The 20,319-nt window shown below is 42.3% G+C and overlaps 1 protein-coding gene across 1 annotated transcript; it reads right to left on the reverse strand.

Moving 5' to 3' along the window:
* Window positions 1-1,484: 1,484 nt before the first annotated feature.
* Window positions 1,485-8,350, reverse strand: LOC132398871 (uncharacterized). The gene is made up of 7 exons (XM_059978705.1): window positions 8,051-8,350; window positions 7,192-7,515; window positions 6,789-7,109; window positions 5,904-5,993; window positions 4,484-4,517; window positions 2,162-2,211; window positions 1,485-1,857 (listed from the first exon to the last, which is right to left on the reverse strand). Exons 1-7 carry the CDS (start codon window positions 8,103-8,105, stop codon window positions 1,790-1,792), a joined length of 942 nt encoding a protein of 313 aa, XP_059834688.1. The 5' UTR covers window positions 8,106-8,350; the 3' UTR covers window positions 1,485-1,789.
* Between the last annotated feature and the right edge of the window lie 11,969 nt (window positions 8,351-20,319).

Genomic DNA, 20,319 nt, shown 5'->3' on the forward strand with positions numbered 1-20,319 from the left:
GACACCTGAAATAATATTTCCACAACTAAAGTAAATTCCAGCAGATTGATATTTAGTCAATCTTCACTTCATTGCCGATTCCCAAAACGCCTCGCAATGTTTATTTCTGTTCAGCCGAGGCTCGGTGTAGTGCTGCCGATAAGAGGAAGATATCATTCCTCAGACAGAAGATGGTAGCGTGGGTAAATCCGTAGATGTCGAGCAGTTTTCCCTGTCCAAACCAATTGACATAATGTCCGTCAGGATATTATTCGGACTGATCGGTCTATCCCCGATTCCCTTAGTTTTCAGAGTTAATAATAAAAAAAAAACGTTCAGCATCAGATTTTAAAGGACCAATTATTTCGGCATTCTTTACCATTTGCACCAGAAGATTTTACATTTTTTTTCTAGCCTCTGTTACAGAGAATTCCATTACTTCAATCTGGAAACTCCTGCTCTGCCTCCTCTTATTAGAGGGACTCTAACAACCGGTGCAAGTTCTTTCCAATCGCTACTAATATGTTGAAAGACAATTAAATAATTCCTTACTATTCTACCTGCAGCTTTAATTTCAAGAAGTTCAAAAGAACACGAGAGTCGTACAGAAACTACAAAACCAGTTTCAGGAATGAGTCTTGGAAGGTGTCTCAGATATTTGGTCAGAATACATTTAGTGTATTTTGAGCAGTTTTGGGCCCCGTATCTATGATGGAATGTATTGGCGTTGGAGAGGATCCAATAAAAAGTTAACGAGAATGATTCCGGGAACGAAAGCGTTACCACATGAGAACCGTTTGATACCTAGAGTTTTGTAGAATGAGCGGGATCTCAGTGAAGCATGTTAAACAATAAAAGAGCGAGCTAGAGTGGATGTGGAGGACAAAATATTTTCATTAGTGGCAAAATCTAAGACCAAAGGCAGAGCCGCTCAATCGAGGGACTTCCCTTTAGAGCCGAGATGGGGAGATATTTATTTATAGAGGAGGTGGTGAATCTGTGGAATTCATTACCACGGACAGATGTTAAGGCCAAATTCTGAGTATATTTCAAAACGGGGATTGATAGGTTCTTGATTAGTAAGTATGTCAAAGGAAGGCAGAAAAAATGGTGTTGAGAGTCATAATAAATCGGCACTGATGGATTAACGGAGCAACCCGGTGGTCCGGACGGCTTAGTCTGTTCCTACGCCATGTGGTCTTATGGTTTCTGAACAAAATCCCCGCTGTGTTCTCTAAACGGCTAAAGACGTCTTCATCAGATGTGGGCGCCCTACTTTTTCCAAATGTTTCGGGAGGTTGCCAAGTAGCGGTTTCTGCAGCTCAAAATTCAAGAGTCAAGATTATTTATTGTCATTCTTCAGCACACGACTTTATAAATAGGACAAAATGATTGTTGTCCAAAATCCGACGCAGCATAAAAACAACACAATAAGCAGAAACAACACAATACAAACGCAAAGAATCGCAATAAATATAAAGGTATCCTATAAGCATAGTGCACAGTAAGTGTTTGAGCTGCAGCACAAGTTGTAACCACAAGTGGAAAAACACGAAAATGGTCATTACTTAATTCAAAGCAGATCTTTTTAATCATATTACAATGTATATAATTTATGGAAAGGAAAATAATCAAATGATAACTCCGAGGGAAACTTCGAGAGTAGAATGAATACAAACTATGCATGAAGCCTCTGTACTTCACTTAAGGCTTAGAACGTGTCCGAATCGCGAACCACCATGCTCATCCACCTCTTTTTTGACATAATAAACGAGCCCGGAGCGTCAGATATTGATTCGTTCAGAAGGTTTTATTGTGACCCCAGGTTCAGACCATATCTCCGTAATCCACCGAAGTAGAAACCAATTAGATTCTCATCTGCGTGCAGAGAAGGATGCAGCGAAGTCAAGAGAGGCGTAAATTATGGGCGCTTATGTCTGAAATGCACCAAACATTAGCAGTTAAAGTTATCGCACACCACGATCTAACATTGTTTCACTTACTCACGACAGTTCCGACCTGCTTCTACGAGACACCTCCTCATATAACTCCAGCAGATTAGTAAAATATGTCTCCCGTTTTATAAATCCCTAATGATTCCGTTCAAACCTATTATGTTTAGTACCCAATTCCAAACATCAGGTTTGTAAATCTTAGAACGGCGTTCAAACAACGTCCGTACCTGAGCCGCACTGCCGTGTCCCTGGCGCGTCGCCGATTGACGATGTGTCCCTGTGCATTGATGGAATATGAATTAGATCTATTATCTGGCCAATTTATAATTAGTCACAGAAATGTCTTATAGTCAATAAATCCCAAATATGGAAATAGACCCCAATATACCAACCAATCGTATGCTATGCTAACAGTGTCTCATTATTTCGCATTCCCCAATTGCTCGCAGATGCGTCATTACTTTCTTATTCCTTCTTTAATATGAGAATGATCCCCAACATAAGAATAATTCCCAAATGCACAAACCATCCCGTCATGGAATAGTACACACCAATGAAAGCGTAATAATTTAACGATTCCCAAGTTCGTAAAACCTACAGGGGCTTACATGGGGAATGATTTCTTCAATGCATTTAGGAGGAGGTATTGAAACCTTAAAAGAGCATAAAACGTATTAGCAGATTTAGGTCATTGAGCATATTAAGTCTGCTTCACCATTCCGTTATGGCTGAGCCCCGATCCCATACCTCACACAGCTTCCTGCCTCGGATATAACCTCGGATGCCATGACTCGTCGGAAAACTATCAATTTTCGCTTTAAATACACCCACGGTCTTGTCTTCTCAGCTGTTTACGGCAAAGCATTCCACAGATTTACTACTTTCTGGCTAAAATCCATCCTTCCCTTTGTTCTAATGGATCACCCCCTCAATTCTGAGGCCGAGCCCTCTAGGTCTGGACACCCACACAATAGGAAACATCCTCTGCACATCCACCTTATCTCGTCCTTTTAATGTTCGGAAGTGTTCAGTAAGACTCTCCCCCGCCCCCACCCTCGCGTTCCGGTGAGTTCATGCCCAGATCTGCCAAACGCTCCTCATATGTGAATCTCTTCATTCTCGGAATTATACTCATGATTCCCTCCAATAACATGTTTCTTGATTTCTTCAGTGCATCCACGAGGAGATGTTAAAACATTATCTGGTGAGTCCAACTGGCCCTGTGTTTAGGAACACAATAACTGACTGTTCTAAGATAGGGATGACTGAGCGTAACATTGGCAAACGGGTTGTTTCTCTTTATTGGTTGGGGTGTCGAGTAAAAAACTATGGAGTATTGAGTACCTTTCTGATTGCTGCATTACAGACAAACCGTGCAAAGCGCACAGAGGGGATGTACAAGGATGCTCTCCGGGCTTGTGGTATGATTAATAAGTAAAGGTTGAACATAGTAGCGTTGTTGTTTAACACCAAAATTATCAAAAATACAACCAAAGACCAGAAAATCCTAGACGATGAATGCAGAAAATGCAAAGGGAAACTAGAAACAATCCAAAGCAACAAACTGCAGGAACCTACAGCAGTTTAACCCGATTGGTTTACTTATACGCGCATAATCAAGCGGCAAGAATCATTCACTAAAATCTTGCCCTGAAGTGCAAACCTATGAAAGACTCTGCATTTTCGTAGAAATACAGGCCTTATCCATTTTAGACCCTGTGTCCTGCAAATTATATTATGACCAATGCATTATTATTGATAGGGCAATCCAACTTACTCAATAGATATAGCCAATTGAAACACGCATAACATACAGAATTCAGTATAAGTCAAAACCACCAGGTACATGTTGGATGAAAAGAGGAAATTGAAAGTTTATGGAACATGAGCAGTGCATTGTTCCGATAGGAATATCTACAACATTATCCCAATGTCACAATGCAATAGCGTTAAAGATTAGACGTGCAAGGCAACATTTATGTAAATCCTGAGAAAGCCACAGTACTAGAAACCATTTGAATAGTCCGAAAGTTGGAAGAAATTGAGAAATGTGTGTGTATGGATATGCCCGTACCTCAGATGTTACCAGCTTGAGCCGAAAAAAAATAGTAAAAAGAGCTCTATAGTAAAAATGCCATGATCACCATCATAATATGCCGGGTTATACCCCAGGCATTATCATTACTGCTTAGAGAATGTTTGCCTGGCATCAGTGTTCCCCTAACCAGATCCGGTGATATTCACTAGCTGCTCATATGACAATCCTCCACATTCTTCCATGGCTTCATATAACCTTAATCGGGGTTGCGGGCGGCTAAGCTGGTGCTACTCCTTGCTCAGATGTGACTTGCAATCTAGAGGAGGGAAAAAGAGACTTAAACCTCCTTTAGTCGAGACGCATATCCACCCATCCACCCAAACTAAAAATATGACAAAGCCAATGAGCGCTTTCGCTGGACCTGTATTTACGTATTCATTTAGTATAATATCGTGGTCTGAAACCGATCTGCAAAAGTTACAAAGAAAAAAAAAGAACTGAAATGACAAACCTTAGAAAACACTGTGCATACTTGAAACCACTACCTGAGACAGAAGGAAGAAGAGGAAAAGCAGAGAAAAAAATTACACAACAGTTGGATAACACTTTTACGGATATATTTTCATAGACGACAAATGAATTCAGCACTCCATGCTAGTACATACAAAAGCACAAACCACTAAGCTTCACTGAGAGCACAACTCAGAAAAAAAGTAAAGAAATTGTCACCGCAGAAGAAACGGTTAACTAACTGAAGAGCCTGACACTCCATGGAAAATTTCCCGCGATTGGAGAAGATTTCGACAAGGCAGTGTCGAATGCCTAGCTCAGAGTTGAAGGCCGCTTCCCAGAAATAAGGGTTCCTTGTGGCAATACAGGACCAGGCTGGTAACACAAAAACATATAAAATCAAAAAGTCAAAACGATAAACGCAGAACATGCCGAGAGAAACCAGGAATATTCCAACACGTTACGGGATCTGGCAGCAGTTTAACTCAGTCTGACTACCTGCACAGGCAGAAACAGCTGGTAAACATCATTCACTAAAATCTTCCTCTAGAATCTAAACACATAAAACACACTGTACCTTACCAAAAAAGCAAGCTTGATTCAGTTTTAGTGTCAGCGAGCTTCAAATTATATTATGACTGAGCAAGAAAAAGTCTGTAATGCTGTAAATCGAAGTAATAAACACAAAATGCTGATGAAGGGTCTCGGGCCGGAACACCGACTTTTTATACTTTTTCATAGATGCTGTCTGGACTGCCGAATTCCTACAGCATTCTGTGTGTATTGCTATGTTGTGAACGATACTTTATTACCAGGACAATCCATTATAAATGTCCGAATATAATATTACAGGATAATTAAGCGAGAAAAACGTACTTCATAGATAGAATAATTTTAATTACAGAAAACATCAATGTGAGAAACATGGGATATATTCAAAATTAAACGAGTAAAATGAAAGTCTATGGAACATGAACAGGGCTTACATTGTCCCAATCGTCTCTACAAAATATAATTAAACAATTAGGGCTACATATCAATGTTTATATCAATCCTCAGAAAGCGACAATAGTAAACATTTCTGGAATAGTACATACGTTCCTACCAATTGTGCTTAGATGTGTCCGTATCTCAGGTTTTACCAGCTTGAGAGAGGAAATAATGCAATAGTAATAATAATATAAGCAAAATACACTGAGATACCACTGATAATGGGAAACACGTTATATAGAACTTCAGACATTCCATCTCTCAGATCCCTACCCTCCAAGACTTGAGTCCCATTTGCACCACTCCCTGCCTCAATTGCTTCCTGCGTCCTCTATTCTAAACCCATTAGCTGAAATTATACAGAATATCGAAGTGGGCCTGCGGTAAGTGTTGATAGTTGTATGGATATACCTGTGAAAATGAATCCTCACCTGGTCTACGCTCTTTAGAGATCCAAAAAGAAATGACGATAACCAGAAATAACAGCACCTCAAGTAGGATTGTTCTGAGAAGACACCAATCTGGAGAGAAAGAATTGTTACTTGTTGAAATCATCGCTTCCAATTAACATTTTATTCGGGCTTCCATTTGGTTGTAATGTGAATGACTCTAAACAGATGTACACTAATTCTAAACAACAAGAGCACAAATCTAAATCGATGCCGTCGTTTGGAGCCAGATTGAGACTGTCCAGACAGTTACCATCCCCACCAGTGATGTTCTACAATCTGAGGGTAACATCGGTGGATGTTATCTTAATTATATATGTTGCATGTCAAACACTGACTAGCTACTACAGCAAATTTCTAACGTATGAAAATGTATATGGCGAATAAATTTGACCCTTGATCCTTCAGCCTTAATGGACGACCAGAAGCCCATGGCAACGGAAGTGAAGAACGACTCATCCATTGATCGTTTACCCGCTCTTTTCAGTTACCTTGATCCTTCCATTCAGTTTTATGATTCACCATCCCACTTTGGAAAGTCAACGTTTTCCCTTCTTGGTGGCCCTGCGTAATTTTCGGAAGCCGTTTCTAACTCCACCATGAGTACATCACGGACATCAGAGAGTGAAAGAGGAGCTTCGCCCCCTGCTACTCATAGGGCTCTAGATTCGGACACGCAAAGTTCGTGTTGTTGGAGATCCTTAAAAACGGATAAATACAGACTAATACCTACCGTGACATTAGTGTACCGGCAGTCTATTCCCGTAGACATAAGAAATAGGAGAATAATTAGGTCGTACGGTCCATCGAGACTGCTCCGCCTTTCACCCACGGAAGAGTATCAATATGTGCAAAACATCGCCTTACCTTGATCTGGTTCAATGTTGGGATGGGAGAAACTCATAGTCCTCGTCTTTCCCCCACCCTCGAATTGTGCGATACAGCTGCTGACTCCTCCGTTTATCCATGTTTTCACTGAGACCAGTACCTGACTTCTAACACTGTAGCTCCCGTCAGGGTCACGCGTGCCGGCATCGCTCCATCCTTCCGTGATCTGTCTGGATATGTTCCAGTAAATGACAATCTGCTTGGAAGACAGGCCGCCCACCAGACACACCAAGGGAACGGATCCGTTCACCTCTGACGTCGGGACAAAGAGCTGCATGTAGGTCCGACTGGTGGAGCTGTCTGACAGAGATTGGGACACAGTTAATCGGAGCTTTAACCGAAGTACATGAGTGAGTATAATCCCAGTGCCGATTTCTCTTACCTCCAACAATGAGTCTAGGTCCTTTCACAAGCGGTGGATAGCTTCTTATCTCAGCACAGTAGTAGAAACCCGAATCCTCCACACTTACGTTCCGGATTTCCAGCACTGATGTGCGATCACCAGAGCCTTTTTTGTAAGTAGCCCTACAACCGGTCTTTTGGCAGTCGGTGGTTCTGATCGCTACCGGGGGTTCATCAGCACGGTGTCTGTACCAGAAAATACGTCTCCCGAACTCTAGTTTGTTCTTAAATTCACAGGACAGTTTAACTGTCTGACCTACATCTGCAGTTGCTGCAGCCGGACTCACAGAAAACGGCTCGGATGCTGCAACACGAATTATTATCAGTCAACTAAAAATATCAGGAACAGAACTAACTAGAAATTAAGCAGATTGCCTGCACTTTAAAACTGCGCCGACATTCTCAGTTGCATTTATTGGCGAAGGCGTCTAAGTAACATCTAACAGAGAACCAGAAGGATGTTTGAAGCTGACCCGTTCAATATCGCAAGACATTTCCCTTATTCATTTACAGGATGTGTAGTCGGTAAAATTACTTTGTCTATCTATCCGGAGGTGACCTTCAATTGAGACGTTTGGTGACATTTTCAGGTATGGCTCGCGAAATATTCTGCTCGGCGTTTGGGGTTACTTATGCCAGATAAACTTCACCAAAAGAAAATGAGCAAGGCTCATAAAAATAATTTTGAATTTACTTAGAAAGTTTTAGAATCAGCATTAATGAGATTCTAGAGTTATTTGATTCACTGGCTTATTTTCCTAAGTGCATGGGATTTTTAATGTACTGGATAACTAACTTGCTAGGACTCGTTTGTGAGTTCCCAAACCCGACTCACTCACCGCAAACACAGAATATCTGAACAGTAACGAACAAGAATAAAACTTTCATCATCATTTGGACTCAGCTCGGTGGTTGGTTATCGCTGCTCTCCACTCCCGGGGTCTCAGTGAGTTTAACAGCTGCTCTGTGCAGCCGCTTAACTGCCGTTGTCCATGCTAGCTGACGAGCTTCGGGGGCAGGTCCACTGCACCCATACCGCGCCTTGCGCGGGTTACACTTGGTTACCACGTCAGTGCGTCACAAGGTCAAACGACTATGGAGAATTGCTCAGAAAGACTTCCAAAGAGAGGATGGTTTGAGCCTGCTTTTTGGGGGTTAAACATATGTATCGCTAACAAAACCAATTTTCATGTCCTCATGCCAAATTCCTTGCAGGAGCTTGCGATGAGTCGACGGTGTTTCCTTACTGCAGTCCGTCTTATGTAGTTACCTAATGCTATACTGGGAGGAAAAAAATCAGAGCCTGATATTGACGGAACCCAGATATGCCAGCCAGGGTAACTCACGACTTGGAGGGAAACCTGCAGTAGTGTATCCCCGTCCCTGCTACACTTGAACCGCTTGGCCAGGGTCTGGGAAGCGGCATTGGAGCTGTGTGGGGGCGTAATTCAGTGAATTTCGGTACGTGTACTTTGTAATAGATAATACCGAGTTCACGAGGTCCGTGCAGAGCCATTTCAGGTCAATAGAGCGTATTCCATCGTAATCGTAACCGTGCGAAGGTAAAACTGGATTGTCTCGTCACAAATTGTTACTCGCTCTTGGATTTGCAATCTCTGACCTAGTCTTGAAGTCACCATATTCCTACAGGGAAAGAAGGTTACAATGAATGATGATTTGCTTAGCATTGTACAATGATCCGGCTTTATAAGAAACTGGTCAGGCAACTCCTGAACTATAGTGTGTAGCTTTGGGCACCTTATCTAAGAAAAGATGAGCTGACATTATGAGTACCGTTTGATGCCTCTGGGCTTATACTGTCAGGAGTTTAGAAGAATGAGGTGTGGGGTGGAATTTCACTGAAAACTTGTCAAATATTGAAAGAGTGAAGGTAGAAAAGTTATTTCCAGTTGCAGTAGACTCTAGGACCAGTGCGCACAGCCTCAGTTACGTATGTCGACCCTTTAGACCAGAGATAAGGAGAAATTTCTTCAGCCAGGGCGTAGTGAATCAATGGAACTCGTTGCCACAGATAGCTGTGGATCCAAGCCATTGGTTATATTTAGGGTGAAGGCTAATAGGTTCCTGATTAAGGAAACTTCTCAAGGCAAACGCAGGACATGGTTTGAGAAAGAAATAAATCAGACATGTTAGAATGGTGGAGCAGATTCGATGGACTAAATAGCCTAATTCTGCTCCTATGTCATATTGTTACTGGATTATGCGGGACACGTTAGCATGACTGTATGCAATCAAGCAGATCCTCTTGGAGATTGTCTGTGTCCCGAGATTATAGTGCTCCAGTGTTAAGTTTCTATTTATTAAAGTTAAAGTTAGCTGTTTACATTACGAAGCGGGGTAAACCGGACGCAACATAAAGCGTAGCTTATGCGGTAAATTTCCACTGCAATCACTTCGGTCGCAGGGCCATCCTGTGTGTCACATAATATGAAGTCTAAAAGGCTGAACTCTGGGCAGCAGCGTCCAAGCTACGAAAACAGGAAACCCACAAAGAACATCTAGTTCGGTTACTTTATCCATTTCAAGCGTTAATTGTTGCTGCAACTGTTTGTCAGTATTTGAAGCGTCTGAATGTAAGACAGATGCACTGTGAATGAGTCTGTCAGCAAGTTTCACGGTAGCGTTCACTGAATGTCTCTGATGACAGCACGTTGCCGCCTTTGCATCAGGGTTGATTCATTGCCCTGAAGGACAAATTTCTCTCGAGCGCCGATTCGCTTTCAGCACAACATGACTACTTTGGTCCAACACCAACAGTTACACTTTAATTTTAAAAGTAATTCTATTTTATTCTTCGTACCTCATCTCAAATTCATCAGTCCTGATGAAAAGCCTCAACTCGAAACGTTTATTCCTCTCCAAATAATCTGCCCGAGGTCAGTGTTGTTTCAGCATTTTATGACTGCACTCTGAAAGTTACTGTCATCCAACAAGGGCTCCTGCAAAATCTCTACAGCGCAGAAGATTCATTTGGCCGCCTTTCGCCTCAGTAGCAATTTTTCTTCTTTTCTTCTTCTTCTTCTTCTTCTTCTTCTTCTTCTTCTTCTTCTTCTTCTTCTTCTTCTTCTTCTTCTTCTTCTTCTTCTTCTTCTTCTTCTTCTTCTTCTTCTTCTTCTTCTTCTTCTTCTTCTTCTTCTTCTTCTTCTTCTTCTTCTTCTTCTTCTTCTTCTTCCCTACTACATCATAGACCATTGATAGCATTTTCCAGAATCCTCTGTCCAGTCCTTCAAACTGTCTCCAAATGCAGCCCCATCTTCGAGGATCTTTGCATTCCGAGGGATGTGGCTTTTGCTGCCTCTGTTGGCGTTTCTGGGGCGAGGGTTTTTTTTTACAAGATGGGGTTGCTAAACCGTGCTCAAGCCTCACGCTTTTGTAACGGGGCGTGGGACCGTCCATGCAGAAGATCAATCCGTGTTTTTGCTCTGCAGTAACAGGCACTCACCTCTCTCCATCCCACCTATCACCATCTGCTTCCGTTTCTCTCCCTTTCCTGTGACAACACACCTGCATATTAAATCCGCTTCTGTTGTTCACCATCTCCAGCGAATTCCGCGTTCTTTCCACTCTCAGAGTATAGTTTCCAGAATTCCACGGTGGATTTATTAGGGATTATCCTTAAGATTGCCCTCCTCCCACTGCAGTTTTGCAGCCAACCACTAGTCTCATTCTTGTCAAAAATAAATTAGATTCAACAGATGCTGGAAATCTGGTCAGAACACACACCATGCTGGAGGAACTCAAAAAGTCAGGCAGTGTCTATGGCCCGAAACATCGACTGTGGATTCCCCTCCACCCCTCCATATGTATTTCTTGATTCTCTGAATTCTTTCAGTAATGTGTGTGTGTGTGTGTGTGTGTGTGTGTGTGTGTGAGAGAGAGAGAGTCTGTGAGTCTGTGGGTGGGAACGGGTTAATTATGTTAGCTTCTTCTCTGCCTTTTATCTTATTCAGTATCAACTATGAGTTCGTGTTTCCCGAGGTACAGCTCATAGTACGGTATATTTTCTAAAATCTGGAATATTGTGCCGTTCAGAACAAATAGAAGTCATTCAAATAGATGCAACTTCCTTGATCTTTAGTGACCCGTTTTATTTTTTTTTGTGCGCAGTGTTGGAGGAGTAATGTGTATCGGTTAAGTGGGAGAGGCCTTGTGATTGAAACAATATCAGAATTTCACTCCTTTACTCCGCACGTGTTGCCAATGACATCGGCATTTAACTCATTTAGACTGCATCTCATCGCTTGTACCGAATTCATCTGCAATTACTTTTGGTACGTTATTTTTCATATACTTAGCGGCTACGTTATTATGAGTACCTAGTAAAGTGGTCACTGTATGATTGTTCGTGGTCTTGAAGATTTACTTACTTCAGAGTTCGACGTGTTGTGCGTTATGAATCACTCTTCTGCACAACACTGTTGTAATGAATGTTATTTGTGTCATTACCACCTTCCTGTCTCATTGTACCATTCTGGATATACTCCTCTGACCTCATTACCAAGGCGATTGGGCCCACAGAATAGCCGCTTAGGATGATATTATTTGTTTTTCGTACCATTTTCTCTAAACTCCAGAAATTGTTGAGCATGAAAATCCCTGGGGATCAGCTGATACAGCGTTCATTTACCCACTCATCAATCATTCCAGAGTCAAAGTCACTAAGATCAGATGCCTTGCCCATTCTTATATTTGGTATGAGCAGCAATTGAAAGTCTTAACCATGCTTTGATGCATTGAATTCTTACCACCTGATTAGCTGATTAGATATTTGCACTAACGACCAGATAAGGTAGCCACTGAGAGATGCTGGCGAGAATACGTTTGGAGTACTGCGTCCAGTTTTTACCCTGCTGTAGGTCATACGTCATTAAACTAGGAAGAGTGTATTAAAGGTTTAGTGGTGCTAGATCTCGCAAGCGAGTTTCAGGCATACATTAGAAGGGACAGGGCTTCATTCCTTAGAGCACGGAAGTCTGAGAAGTGATCTTATAGTGGCGTGTTAAATCACGAGATGCAACTATATAGTGAATTTCTTTACTCACAGAGCTCGATTATCAAGAAATTGAGAGCAGAGGTATCAAGCGAAGGAGAAAGAGAGTAGGAACTTTAGGGATACTTTTTTACAAAGACGGTGGAATTTGTCGAGACGGCGACAACAATAACATTTAAAGGAAAGATAGAAGTACATACATAGGAAATGTTTCGAGGGATATGGGTCAAACACGGGCAAGTGGGATGTGCTTGGATGGTAGTTGGGCTGGAAGTCCTGTTTCCGTCCTGTGACATTCTGTGATTCTGTGACTGTTTATTTGTTGCCTTGTTTATATAGTCCGCTGTGATTTTTAATATTACCGATACGAGGTAGTTTGATTTTGATGATGACATTCATTCATCTATTCTAAAAATGTTGCAACAATGAGAAAGACGATCTTGCATTTCTACAGCACCTTTCACGCTCTGGATGCTGCTCATAGACTTTTCTTTGGCAAGATCATAATTCTTTTCATCTTGTATCTGTTCATGAGAAATTTGAGATACACAGTAGCAATCTGCTTGAGGAATGTATTTTCATCGCCCTACCGGGAAGACCCGGACACAGAGGGAAGATCATTCAAATTACAATAAAAAATGTAGACTGCATCTCTCTGAAATATGGAGTGCAAACAGAGAGCAAAAATGGTGAGGTCGCATTCAGGGGCTACTGGACAATTTGAAGCCTCTACAAGACTTGTTAGAAAATTCAGATTTCGTCCGACCACAGTTCAGTGAGGGTGGGCTACTCCTATTCTATCTTTCTCCCTTGGATGAAGTCCAGATCACACTAATGAATGGAGCATATCGTATTGTCAGGGATGGGTTTTCGTCTGTGAGAAGGGAGGCCTGGGTTGATAGTACAGTCCAACCAATGGAAGCTGAGTAGACGGGTCTAAAAAGGCGACAGTGCAGAATGAGATCAGTGGGGGTGAGGGGTGAAAACTTTGAAGAGCACTGTAGTCTTCTTTTGAAGAGGTGCAATTGCGGAAAGACTCTGAACCCCACATTGACTCCAAGGAATATGTCTCAGATATTGCAATTTGTTGTTTCTCATGCAATGAATTTAAGAATTTAAACAATGTCCATTTGGTTACAAATCTGAAATTCTGCGATAGTCGGAGTGAGACAGTGGGAGAGATGATGATGGTGATGATGATTGTTTGTGTGTGTGTGTGTGTGTGTGTGTTTCTGTGTGTTTCAGAGAGAGATCGAGATCGAGACACAGAGAGAGAGAATAGGAGAGCAGGCGATCAGTAATATAGAACATCAAACAGTACAGCGTAGGAATGTTATGTCAAATTTAACTAATTCCTCTTTCTTGCACGTATTGGGTATCCCGCCATCCTTGAACATTTATGTCCTATCTAAGAGACCTAAACATCAATAGCCGACTTCGGACTACACACGTAGCTGTGTTTTCAGGCACCCAATACTCTCTGTGTATGCAATTTATCCCATGTGCACCTCGTTTAAACAATCCCCTCCAATCTTAATGCCAGGCTCTCCAGTAAATGATATTCCTACAATAGTTAACCCTTTTGAGTGCTTTCCCTTTCTATTCCCCTCACAGATTTTTAAAGTTTGATCATACGTCCCCTCCACTACCTAGTCTCCAGAGAAAACAGGGCGGATTTGTCAATCCTCTCCTTATCTTTAATGTAATCTAATCCTGCTATCATTTTTCTGCCGCTATTGTACACCTTCTCTAGTGCCTCTTGAAATGGGGTGACCGGAATTGCACGCAAAGTGCGGCCTAACCAAACTTTTTTCAGCTACAACCTGACTTCATAGCTCTTATACTCAGTACACCGATCGATGAAAACAAAATCGCTTTCTTTACCACTCTGTTGACTTGTGCTGCTACTTCCAGGGAGCTATACCAGTTTTGCACCCCCTATCTTAAGACTGCCTAACCAGAGGAAACGGGCTCCGGACTTCCTCCTTTTTGCTTCATGAAGTGTCTTGTCCTTTAATCTGATCACTTCTCCTTTTATCGTTCGCTAGATAACATTGCATTCAATATCTCATCGTGGGTCAGAGTCAATATGGGAATGTTAGGCTTGAAGCTGTCTCTGACAAGTTTCGGAATGTTTGAGACAAGAGCAGAAGTTCTTATTGCAAAAGGGCTTGACGCACCGAAGTCTGGAGCGGCGCGTTTTCATGCTTGTTTGCGGGATTTTCAGAGAAATAAATAGACACCGATCCTGGTCCATATACCCGCGTTGTGAAGTCTACATATTTGTTTATGACGATTTCACTCAGATTTAGGCTCAAATTCAGATTTATTTATCACGTGTACATAGAAAGATAGATTAAAATGCGTCGATTGTCTTATAAACCAACACAATGAAGAATGCGCTGAGGGCAGTGTGCAAGTATTGCCAAGCTCACAGGTTCCAACATTGCATAACAATGTTCAGCAGAACAACACAGGCAACAGCAGCAACAGGAACAAACACAACAAAACAACAGATCAATTCCTCTTGGTAGCTGTCTGACCTCCCAGTGCAAGGCAGAACTTTGCTTCAACTGCATGCTAAATTACTGTGTTCCTTAAACTGGAATAGGAGTAACTTTGTGTGCACTTTGGTTTGAAACCCCCTTTGCCCTTTCATTATCTGTTGAGGCCCCACACATCCACACCGAGTAAAAGGCAAATTTTGATTTCTAAATTCTGCTTCTTAATTTCAGTTCCGGGTACATGTTCCAGGGGTAGCGCGAAACAATCAGGCTCTTCTAGACGCTAGACACTAAACAATACGGACCCTTCGGCCCTCGATGTTGTGCCGACCCATATATTCCTAAAAAATGTCCTAAACCCATAGTACCCGTAGGCCTCTAATTTTCTTTCATCCATGTGTCTGTCCCAGAGGCTCTTAAATACCCCTAATTCATACCCCTAAAACCCCGTAATACATGAGTTTAAGGTAGGGGGCGGGAAGTTCAAGTGGGATATTAGAGGTACGTGTTTTACTCAGAGAGCGGAATGCACTGCCTGAGTCTGTGAGTGGAAGCAGATACACTAGCGAAATTTAAGAGACTACTAGATGGAGGAATTTAAGGTAAGGGTATATATGGGAGGCATGGTTTAGGGGTCGGCACTACATTGTGGGCCGGAAGGCCTGTACTGTGCAATACTATTCTATGTTCAACGTTCTATGTTCTATTTTAGCCTCCATTCCTGGCAAGTCAATCCAGGCACCCACAACCCTCTGTGTAAAACACTTAACCCTGATGTCTCCCCTAAATTTCCCTTTCTTAACTTTGTACATATGTCCTCTGCTGTTTGCTATCCGGGCCTAGGGAAACTGGTACTGGCTATCCACCCTATATTTGCCGCTCATGATCTTGTAGTCCTCTATCCTTTCCCCTCTCATCCTTCTACGCTCCAAAGAGAAAAGGTTCCGCTCTGCTAACCTTGCCTCATGAGACTTGTTTTCCAATCCAGGCAACATCCTGATAAATCTCCTCTGCGACCTCTCCATAGCCTCCACAACCTTCCTATAATCAGGTGACCATAACTGAGCACAATACTCTCTGTGGTCTCACCAGAGATTTCTAGAGTCGCAACATGACCTCGCTACTCTTGAACACAATCCCCTTATTAAAGAAGCCTAACATCCCACAGGCCTTCTCAACTCTCCTATTAACCTGTGCAGCGACCTTAATGGATGCATGGATTTGAACCCCAAGATCTTTCTGTTCATCCACACTCTTAAGTAACCGACCATTAACCCTGTATTCAGCCTTCTGGTTTTTCCAAAGTTCAAAGTAATTTTATTATCAACGTACAGATATATCATTATATACAAACCTAGGATTCGTTTGCTTGCCAGTATGCTCAGGAAATCCCCAAGAACCACAACAGAATCAATGAGAAACTTTACGCAACAAAATAGGAATACACCCTGTGAACAAAAGACAATACACTGTGCAAATACCAAAGAAAGATAAGGAAATTAAAATTAAATCAACAACCAAATCAGAACATGATGTCACTTCAGCGATTTAGCCATTATTAGTTCGACATCACAGAAATACGCTCAGTGGCCACGTTTTACTTTCATGTCCAACCAGATGCCGGATTAGTAAAGTAAGTATCTAAACAATTAATCGCTTGGCAGCATCTCACTGTATAACAGTATGCAGACAAAACCAACAGGTTCATTTGTTGTTTGGACCAAACGTCAGAATGGGAAAGAAACGTGATCTAAGTGAATTTGATCGTAATAATTGTTGGTGCCAGGTGGGGTGGTTCCAGTACTTCTGGAAGTGCTGCTCTGCTAGAATGTTCACGCACAGCGTTTACAGAAAATGTTGCGATAAACAATCACTTAGCTGATGTTCTGTGGTAGTAAACGGCTTGATCATGAAATTAGACAGAGCAGAATGATCAGAATTGTGCAAACTGGACAGGAAAGCAACTCAATTCACCACACCTTACAACAGTGGTATATAGAACAGAATCTATAAACGCAGAACACGTCGAAAGTTGATGTCAATGAGCTACAGCAGATGAAGGCCTTCAAAGAGAGAGAGAGAGAGAGAGAGAGAGAGAGAGAGAGAGAGAGAGAGAGAGAGAGAGAGAGAGAGAGAGGTCCTTGCTGATGGATCCTGCTTTCTGCTTCAGCGCTCCTTCAGGTGCTCAGAAGTGGGAGGGCTTTTCTTGTGATGGACTAGGCTTTATCCATTGCTTTGTAGGCGTTACCGCTTATGGACATTGGAGTTTCCATGATACAGCAAATAAATATACTATAAACTTGAGGATCAATTAAACTTGATAAAAACGAATAAACTTGAGGTTCAATTAAAACCTGCGCAGGTTACTGACACGGGTGTCCTTAACGTTCAAATACAAGCTGTGAGTGAGATAAATGTTGCACCTTTCCATGGCGTTTTCAGGATGGGAGATATCTATCGCCTCGGGTGACTTAATGATAACTGCTAAGTGCAGGAAACAGGTGTTATTTTCGTATCCAATTACCTCATGCTTTCACCATCTGACCCGCTGTCTCTCTCTGTTCTCTTTGCACTGCCTGCCTCTCTTTTTTTCTGTTGCACTCTCCCCTTTCGTTCTTTCTCCCATCGTTCCCTTTCAGAATTGTAATTTGGCAGTCTGTGGCATCAATCAAATTCATCGCTGGTAACAACTAATTGCAATTTGTGTAAACTTTTTATTCAATATTTTCCTTTCAGTATTTGTGTCTTGCAGTTATAGCAGTTTCTTAGTTTTGAAGTTGTTATTTAAAATTTCAGCCTTATCTCTCCCCATCTCAACCTCCCCCGATCGATTGACCGGACCAGATTGATCACTTCACAAACAGAACAGAAACAGCAGCAATTTGCGTAACAGTTGCTAAATTAAAGCTGTGACGAAACCGCCCTAGTCCCCATGGGGAGATGACACGCTTCACGGCTGCATAAGTGTGGATCACAGCATAGACATTTCGACCCTGTGATCAGCAGGATTGAGTGGTTAACTGGACTGAGTAGTTTCCGACGTCAGGATAGGTTTGATGGAAGAGAACCATATCCAAGTAATTGACAACTGTTTTTTCTAAATTCGGGACAAAGATTGACACAGAATCACATACACACCGAACACCTATTTGGAAGACACTTCTTCTGAGCTATCACACAATATCCAACAGTTTAGATATGAAGGCGGAATGAGGAGTGGGTGGTGATTAACTAAATCATAAACAACAGAAACGAGAAGCGATCTCTCACACAGGGTCCATTGTCGGTGAGGATCTTTCATCAGAGTGATGATCAGAATTAGAATCAGGTTCAATATCACTGACATATGACGTGAAATCTGACCGGGGAAGCGGGTGGAGGGCTGGAAAATGTAATTTTGCTTGAGAAAATAATGAACGAATTACCAAGATGCCAGAATTCTGCAGATCACATTAAAATAAACGAAGAACATAATTGAGTCATGGAGCACTACAACATATAATCAGACCACTCGGCCTATCTGGTCAGTGCCGAATTATTAATATGGCTCGTCCCGTCATTCTATGCTGTTACAAAGGATGAACGGCTCTGATGGACTGAAGGGTGCAGAGTTACCCATGTCACCCCCCCTTGGGGGAATCACAAACAGTTACTGTTGCTATGCTGCTAATGAGAGAGGGAGATGTAAGGGAAAACATGCTGGAACTGGAACATCTGCTGCAGATAAGAGAGAGATAAAGCAGGGGAGACACCTGATTCACCATATTATGACTTCTGAAAGACTTATGGCTTCTAAGAGGGTTGTTTATCTTGTACCATTCTGTTCATTAAAATTCTTCAGTGGACAGCCGGAGTGGGCTGGTTTGATGGGCACAGCCGTTCAAAATTGATGGACAACTGAGTAGGGATAAAAGTAAGGTCTGGGGAGCCAACCCTCAGACACACCAGGAGACACACTATTGAGCACTGATTGGGTGTTGTAACTCACGGGAAGGTGTGGGGCAACGGAGGCCGAACAAAGAGATCAGTCAGTTTAACTCACAGTGTCATAGTACGGCCGGTGGGGGCTTGTATGTGTGACCACTCATGCCAGAGTGACGTCCACCACGGAAGAACGGTCCAGCTGAAGAACAGAGAGGTCATACCTGAATGGCCACAAAAGAACGACGGATCAAGAACGTAAAGGAAGGTATGCCTGCCTGTAGCTGTTACTGCTCTCGCTCTCTCTCTCTCTCTCTCTCTCTCTCTCTCTCTCTCTCTCTCTCTCTCTCTCTCTCTCTCTCTCTCTCTCTCTCTCTCTCTCTCTCTCTCTCTCTCTGCAACGATTACAACACACAACCAACATCTACCTCAGCACGTATGAACTGAAATGAACGTTATATTCACATGTGACAATTCATTATCCCCTAGACATCGATAGAGCTCGTTTATTACTGATTATTATTATACCCACATTTTTAGGTTTATTATTACTAAAGTGTGTTATCTATATATTTGCAATATTGATATTGATTTGTGTATTGTATTAATAAATACTTTTGAAAATCGTACCACCAGACTCCAACGGATACTTCTTTCTCTGCTGGTCAGACACCCAGTTACGGGGTACGTAACAAATTGGGGCCTCGTCTTCCGGGATTTGATTACCAAATTGGTTGGCCAGTGAATCGGGCAAAAAGTCCATTATCTGATCCGGTTGCGTGGTTAACCAGACGGGAAACCAGCAGAGATGGAAATAGACCAATTTATAAAGAACCTGACTTTGGCGACATTGGAGGATGACAGGAAGGTGGAATTGGTGATTGTTGCTAAACGATTAAATTTCTCGGCGGTGAAATCGTCGATGCGAAAGTGGGAGACACAAAGAGCAATAGCCATGCATTATGTATCCAAGGGTGTGTTCCACATCGATGCACTGGACTTGTTCCCTGAGATGAAATCAGCCGACGGTGAGGTTCCGTTAGAGATAGAAAAAATAAGGTTGGCTGAGAAGGAGAAGGAGATGCAACATGCACTTCAGATGAGGCAGATGAAAGCAGAGGAGGAAGAAAGGAAAGTTGAAAGGAAGAAGCTGGAGTGGGAGGAGGAAGAGAAACAACGGCAGTTCGAGAGGGAGAAATGGCAACATGTGGGTAGCGGCGCAGACAGAGAGGAGAAGTTCAATGTTAGTAGGGTGATTAGGCCAGTACCTCCGTTCGAGGAGACGGATGTTGATAGGTACTTCTTGCATACTGAAAAGGTGGCAGTGAATCAAAAGTGGCCCAGAGATCAGTGGGTGGCGTTGTTACATCGTGTATTAAAAGGGAAGGCTCAACGGGCATACCAGTCCTTTAGGGTCAGATGGAATTGGTTCAGTGAAGAAAGGGTTAATCTTGGTACCAGTGGAAAGTAAGAATTCTCAGTTGATTGTGTTAGAAGGTGTGTTAAAAGTTAGTGAGGAGATGAAAGCCGGTGAGGTGAATATTATTGAAGGAGAAGGGAAAGGTGTTGTTCCTAAATTGAATAAAGAATATTTAAAGTCTGGATTGGTTTTAGAAGCAGTAACCCGGCTGAAGGAACAATGGCTTGTTAACAAGGTGCCTGTGAATCAATT

This window comes from Hypanus sabinus, chromosome 9 (assembly GCF_030144855.1).
Source record: "Hypanus sabinus isolate sHypSab1 chromosome 9, sHypSab1.hap1, whole genome shotgun sequence".
Classification (NCBI taxonomy): Eukaryota; Metazoa; Chordata; class Chondrichthyes; order Myliobatiformes; family Dasyatidae; genus Hypanus; species Hypanus sabinus.

Excerpts from the sequence above, each read along its gene's own strand:
- LOC132398871 (XM_059978705.1), bottom strand. The coding sequence starts at position 8,105 with ATGATGATGAAAGTTTTATTCTTGTTCGTTACTGTTCAGATATTCTGT. Across the intron at positions 7,110-7,191 it reads ACCTAGACTCATTGTTGGAG|ACAGCTCCACCAGTCGGACC; the intron begins GTAAGAGAAATC and ends AATCTCTGTCAG. Across the intron at positions 1,858-2,161 it reads GACACGGCAGTGCGGCTCAG|ATGAGAATCTAATTGGTTTC; the intron begins GTACGGACGTTG and ends CTCTGCACGCAG.